The sequence below is a fragment of the Pinus tabuliformis genome, chromosome 1_1, assembly GCF_031772625.1.
Source record: "Pinus tabuliformis cultivar Carrire ecotype Pingquan chromosome 1_1, CPIR1, whole genome shotgun sequence".
Taxonomy (NCBI): domain Eukaryota; kingdom Viridiplantae; phylum Streptophyta; class Pinopsida; order Pinales; family Pinaceae; genus Pinus; species Pinus tabuliformis.
The window spans coordinates 881,674,098-881,680,133 of NC_142297.1; the positions used below are offsets into that span (position 1 = coordinate 881,674,098).

At 38.9% G+C, this 6,036-nt stretch overlaps 1 protein-coding gene and 1 long non-coding RNA gene across 3 annotated transcripts; one reads left to right on the top strand and one right to left on the bottom strand.

Moving 5' to 3' along the window:
• Positions 1 to 2,649: 2,649 nt before the first annotated feature.
• Positions 2,650 to 5,592, bottom strand: LOC149217178 (uncharacterized). The gene is made up of 2 exons (XR_016250637.1): positions 5,277 to 5,592; positions 2,650 to 3,336 (listed from the first exon to the last, which is right to left on the bottom strand). It is a non-coding gene; the product is annotated as an uncharacterized LOC149217178 (long non-coding RNA).
• On the top strand, positions 3,646 to 5,217 carry LOC149217179 (auxin-induced protein 22B-like). 2 transcript variants are annotated; one of them, XM_089391319.1, is made up of 3 exons: positions 3,646 to 4,339; positions 4,481 to 4,746; positions 4,883 to 5,217. In XM_089391319.1, exons 1-3 carry the CDS (start codon positions 3,852 to 3,854, stop codon positions 5,119 to 5,121), a joined length of 993 nt encoding a protein of 330 aa, XP_089247445.1. In that variant the 5' UTR covers positions 3,646 to 3,851; the 3' UTR covers positions 5,122 to 5,217. The 2 variants fall into 2 exon arrangements, with proteins under 2 accessions (XP_089247445.1, XP_089247446.1); XM_089391320.1 differs by having other exon boundaries at positions 3,659 to 4,339; positions 4,895 to 5,215.
• Positions 5,593 to 6,036: the final 444 nt, after the last annotated feature.

Genomic DNA, 6,036 nt, shown 5'->3' on the forward strand with positions numbered 1-6,036 from the left:
TAAACTGTCCCTTCCCGAGTGGTAGAGGTCCACTTATCATCAAAGATATGAAATGTAAATGTTTCTCCAAGTACTGATCTGTTATAGATGCCAGGATCACCACCAGCAATGCTCTGATTATATTGCTGTGTATGCTCGGATTAGTTTTCAAAATTTACTTTGGAAAGTGGCATTGATTATTGTTCTTTTGTTGAGCCTGAGATTAAATAACCAAGGGCATGGTTTTTGATTTTTTACTGCTAAGAATTGTTATATGTAACCCTTCATTTTCATATTATGGATTACTTTATCTTGTTTTATGTAGATTTATTTTTTTGATATCAGTCTACTTTGCAATTAAAATACAGCTATTAGCCTATTGCTGGGCAAATGACTTTACATGTTAGCCAGTTCAGACTTTCATTTCATGGGTGTATCTCTGTTTCTGATTTTGCTTAGTGTTTGCATTCTAATCTGGCATATACAACTTTGTACAAATCAAGTTTGCATTATTAATCATCATGTTATTATGAGTACTGGATACAGAGAGTTCAAGAAATATCTCCCTCTGCAATATTGATGTCTCTGTTATTTATTTGTTCATGCTTATTATAGCAATTTGCTTTTGTATTCATGGTGATAGGAATGCGTATACTTCAACTAAATTACCGATTGTGATATGTGTAGAAGATCGTTTATATAGAGATAATTACATATATTAGCTAAAATTGTTCAGTGCACATAACATATGCCTTTATTGTCGTTATTGGATTTACACATGTTCCCCTACAACAGGCCGTGTACATTTGTATGTTTTTAAACAAAAGTTTGCTTTAGCTTGAAATACAGAAGAAAAATAGTTTTGTTCGTATCACTTACCTATCAAAGCATGTAACTAAACAAGATTAATACCAACAGAATTAAGGAGAAAACTTCTAGCTACTTGGGCAATGCCATCCAGCACATCAATAATATTATTGCAAGAGCTTCTGATTGATGATGCAAAAGAAGTGAGGAAGCTAAAAATTAAAGCCCAGCTAAAGCAGCTCAGCCTCAAAAAGAACCCAAACCCCATTATGTCATTCTTTGTCATTCTCAGCCTTTGGTGGCATGAATGGCTAATAATCCAATCTACATAGCAAGGACTGAACAATCTTAGTTTTTTCAAACAGTTGAAAGATAACAAACCCCCCAGATATTTTACCCAAGATAGATTGTTGTGCAACTAATTGATAAATCAATGGCTTAGGAATTTTTTTTGATGATGCTGCTCAGGGACAACCTCAATTCAGTGGAGCTGGTGGAATAATTTTCTTTAAGAGGTGCTTATTTTTTCAGTCTAAAGCCGGTCTAGAGAAAGAACTAACCATTAACAAATTTCAGAGTTTAATTAACAAATTTTCAAAGCTCGTGACCTTAAAGTTGACTCTCATTCTTGCTGATGGAAAAATGTGTAAACAACATCCAAATTTATGTGATTCATAAATGGTAATAAACTAGATGAAGAGTGCATGCACTATGGAAAGACAAATGTTAAGATCGATTTTGAGGAAGTCTAGTTCATCACAAAACAATTTTACCATCTTTTTTCAACATGTGTAACAGGAAAAGGATTGAGATGACAGAGGGTCTTTCCAAAACTGTTAAAGATCCATTTTAAGTCGAGTTCATCACAACCAATCTCTTTTCAACATGAGTACAGGGAAAGGATTGAGATGGCAGATGGTTTTTCCATAACTACTTTCTGGTTGATTCCTGGTCGTTGGCACATTATTCAAGAGGAACGTGGTCTCTCAGTTGACTATTTTCATCCTTTTTTTCCTTTAAGTCGTCTGCTCTGCTCTATGTATGAAATGTATTCTTGCAGAAATTTATTCTAACGAAGTTGTGGATCATTAATGCTATTCCATGATAATGTGAGCATCCATGCACTGAGAGTGTAGCGTAATTATGCATGGAGGTTGATTAACCTACAAGAAATAAGAGGTCTAACATGAATGTTACTAAAGTTCAGTTGTGACGGTTGTCTCACCCAAATGTCGAAGAATGGTTATCATCAGACGACCAGAGGTTTGCAAACATGCTTGAACCTGGCTATAAAACAGTTGTCCTTAAAGAAACAAAAAGAGAATTAATACTTACATGTTCCAAGTGATCAACATTCTAAGTTTATATGTAGGTGTTAAGGATTCCAACTTCGTGTCAAGCAACAAGTTGAAGGAAATAAATATGTGGTGAGTGCATATAGTATGGAAAGCAAGGAAAAGAAAGGATTTATTACCTAGAATTGCTTGTGTGTTGCAAACCCTACTCAACAAAAATGCTTCAAATGAAGGAAATCAGATTGCTTGTGCAGATAGTTGTGTTGTTTTATGGAGCAGCTGCAAGTATGTGGATGGAATTAACAGGTGTAGATAACAAGGTAACTATGAGCCTTTGGTACCCTCCAAGTATTAATAGGCAATCATGAATGATGCTTGAAGAAGATTGTGCATACATATTATTAAGCTGAGGAGTTATAATTCCATGTCCAATAGTAGTCTAGTCAAGTTTGAAAAATATTAAATGGACATAATTAAAACCAATCAAACATTCACATATTCATATGCACTGAAAGCAATGATCCACACATTTGCCAACTTGTGGATGGCCTTTAGAATCACCAGTAGGTTAAGAATAATTAGTTCACCTCAAATATAATGTACATAATTGGACACATGAATTCAGTTATAACATGATTGGACATCCAAGGTGAATGATATTACAAAACCAAAAAAAAGTACATCCACGAGTACTTTACTGAAAGAACCACGGTATGAGAATCCCAATAAAAATGACAACCATGGTGTATACACATAGTCGAGACCTATATTGATGCTGATCAATGTTTGCCAGTGGAATGAACGATGATCCTGAATCATCTCTGGCACCTACATCTACACTTGAGATTGCTCCAACCATTAGATGAGTAGAGATTTTATGGATCTCCGCAACGTGTTTTATCGAAAAAGAATTAAATCGAGCACTCCAGATTTTTGCCTCTCTGTAGAGGGGCCTCAAATTGTCTGCGCGAACATTGTAGATGCCTTCCATGTGATTACAGATTAATTCTGAGTTTGTCAGCACTGTTATGTTATTCACCCCATTGTGTTTTGCCTCTTTTAAACCTGCAACAAGTGTAATGTAGTATTCTTCGTTATTGGTTGTCTTTCCCTGCACTTCCCATATTCTATAAATCACATGATTTTTTGCCCCATTGTGAAGGACAATTTTTAAAGATGCTGGACCAGGATTGGGGCGGCATGATACTTCAATGCATAGTGTCCACTTTTCCACCATTCCGTGGGCTTAGAAGCACTGCATAGTGACAACAACAAAATAGATTCATGTTAGAATACTTTAACATGACAAAATATCCTGATTGAAATTGATTATTGTTATGCTACCTCAAGTCTGAATGCACATCCTTGAAACATAACAGAAAATACCATATCAGTGATAAGACTTAGAGGATGCACATCCTCAGCATCAGCAAGTGTCAGAGGATGAGTCCTCTACCACAATTTGGCTTGACAGCTCTTCAGGTTAATTTTGTTTGGTTTATCCTTCGGTAGATTAACTAATTTTTGCATGAAATGTGATGCAGTCTAAAGAGTGTTTGTCTCCCTGACTTTGGATGTTAGCCATGGTTTTGGATTCTCCTTAACTCATCAGTTAGCTCTGGTATTCTTCCTGATCCAAGAGATCTGCTGTTGAATAATTTCAGGTAGTATCTGCTCATAGGATTGCACTCATCATGAACAATCCTGATTAAATGTCATTTACTACTGTTTGATTTATCATTTATACTTGAAATTAACATCGACTATCACATGCTGGAACCAACAGCTTCAACCAGGGCAGCCACAACAAGAATTAGGAGTCATGGATTTTCTACTAAGTTTGCTTCAGGAGCAAAGCGAGGTTTCTCTGATGCTCTGGGAGTGAATTTGATGCGTGATTTTGGGTTTGGATTACCAGAGTCGGACTCAAAGTTGTTGAATCAGTTACAGCCAAGGAATTTCATATTTCCTTGGGCTGTTCCGCAGCAGTATGGCCTTGCAAACGCTTGGCTCACTTGGGAGCAGAAAAGCAAGCAGAATTTGCAACACTATTCCAAGGCTTTAGCGCCCAGCGGGATTCCAGATGATAAAACGAACAATCGATTTGGGGAGGGTGCTATATCCACCCAAAATACCCAATCTGTAGTTAAAGCTTCTCAGGAGAGCCAGAGACCGCCGGCGCCTGTTGCTGCCTCTGAAAAGATACAAACCCCAGCTGAGACTGATCGTGCTCCGAACCAAAGTGTAACCCCTTCCAGGTCTGTACAACTTATTGTTTTTATTTTCTTAAATTTTTGGTCTTTAATTTATCTTTCCTTCAATTTCTTTGTGTTTTTTCTTTTGAGATTTTGGGTAGAATGCATTTTTCATGAGTGCGTTTAATTTTTTGGCTGTTACAGAGCACCGCCGGTGGTAGGATGGCCTCCTATCTGGAGCTTCAGAAAGAATTTGGCTGCGCAACCCAAAGTAGCCGCGGCCCCCTCTTGTAATCGTCCTCCACCTCCACCTCCAGCAGCAGATCCAGGGGAAAAGAAAATCAACACCATGTTCGTCAAAGTAAATGTGGATGGCGTGCCTATAGGCCGCAAAATTGACTTGAAGGCCTATGACAGTTACGAAAAGCTCACTGCTGCTCTGGATGAAATGTTCCGAGTCGCCATAAATGGTTTGTTTCCTAATCTCTCAATCTTGCACAGAAATTATGATAGAAGTATTCTGAATCTTTCGCTTGAAATAAACATACAAGTTTTCTGAATCTTTCGCTTGAAATAGACATAGAAGTATTCTGAATATTTCGCTAGTTCTATTTGCAGCTCAAACATCGGATGCAAATCCTTTACCTGAAAATAATAATAACCAGGCGAGTCTCTTGTTTTATCATCGTTACAGGCAGATTTCTGAATGGAAAAATGCTTTTATTTTTTTCAGCATGTTTGTGAAGTCTGTGAAGAGATTGCGAGTAATGAAGAGTTCAGATGCTCGTCGTCTAGGTGAGAATTTTTCGTCTAAGCAAACAGGACCCAGTGATCCAACTGCCTAATGCTGCTGGAATCAAGAGGGGAACCCTAGCAAGTTTATCTCACAGTAACCCTAAGAAAGAAGATGAACCCAATGTTCCTTTTCTCTGAGAGAGTTCATGTGCCAGATTTCGCAGCAGACAAATAGCAGACTTGTCAAATGTAGTCAGAGAAATACCTGTGATCGCAGAGCAGTCGTAGAGCACGTAGCAGAGGACATGCGAAGCAGGATGCAGCGATTGTTAGCAACGGATGCGCAGAGCAGGTTGCAGAGCCATCGGCGTTCGAAAATCAATTTTAATGAAATGGGCGCGAGGGAAGAGTTTCATTTGAACATAGATCCCATGCGCTGACGTGGATAGCGGGAACGGAGGGACGGGGCGGGCGGGCCCTCGTTGGTGGGTCCCGGGTATGTCACCGGAAACGCGAGGTCGCCGGCCGGAGTCATGTATGCATCCTATGCCATCCTGCCTGACGTGCTGCCCATACATAGCTGGCAAGGGCATTAATGGCACAATATATGGCTGGTTAGCCCTTGCCCTGAATGAAGGGCAAGCGGAAGATACAATGTACAGTATTTCTGCTCTGGGGACCAAACTCATTAACTACTCCTGTGGCATCTAGAAGATTCAAATAGTGACATTTGAAACTGGTCACCTCTGTCAAGTTTCTGTTCTTGTTTGCCATTATCTTGTGAACGGGAATTCTAGTATTGTGGCATTCGTAACAGGTTACCAAATCTGAAAGGTCGCGTCTGCACATCGAGTCCATCGAAGTACTCCCTAATAACCCAGTCCTCCTTGGTATGTTTGCTTGTGCACAGGAGGGGGCTTGATACAAAGCTTCACATTCTGTTCAAACATATTGCCACCAAATTTGGCGAAAGAGAAAGAAAGTCGAACTGTTGTTGAAATAATCGGAGTCAGGAAACAATAGAG

Coding starts and splice junctions, on each gene's coding strand:
- LOC149217179 (XM_089391319.1), top strand. CDS start 3,852: ATGCTGGAACCAACAGCTTCAACCAGGGCAGCCACAACAAGAATTAGG. Junction 4,340..4,480: donor CAAAGTGTAACCCCTTCCAG/GTCTGTACAACT, acceptor TGGCTGTTACAG/AGCACCGCCGGTGGTAGGAT. Junction 4,747..4,882: donor GTTCCGAGTCGCCATAAATG/GTTTGTTTCCTA, acceptor ATATTTCGCTAG/TTCTATTTGCAGCTCAAACA.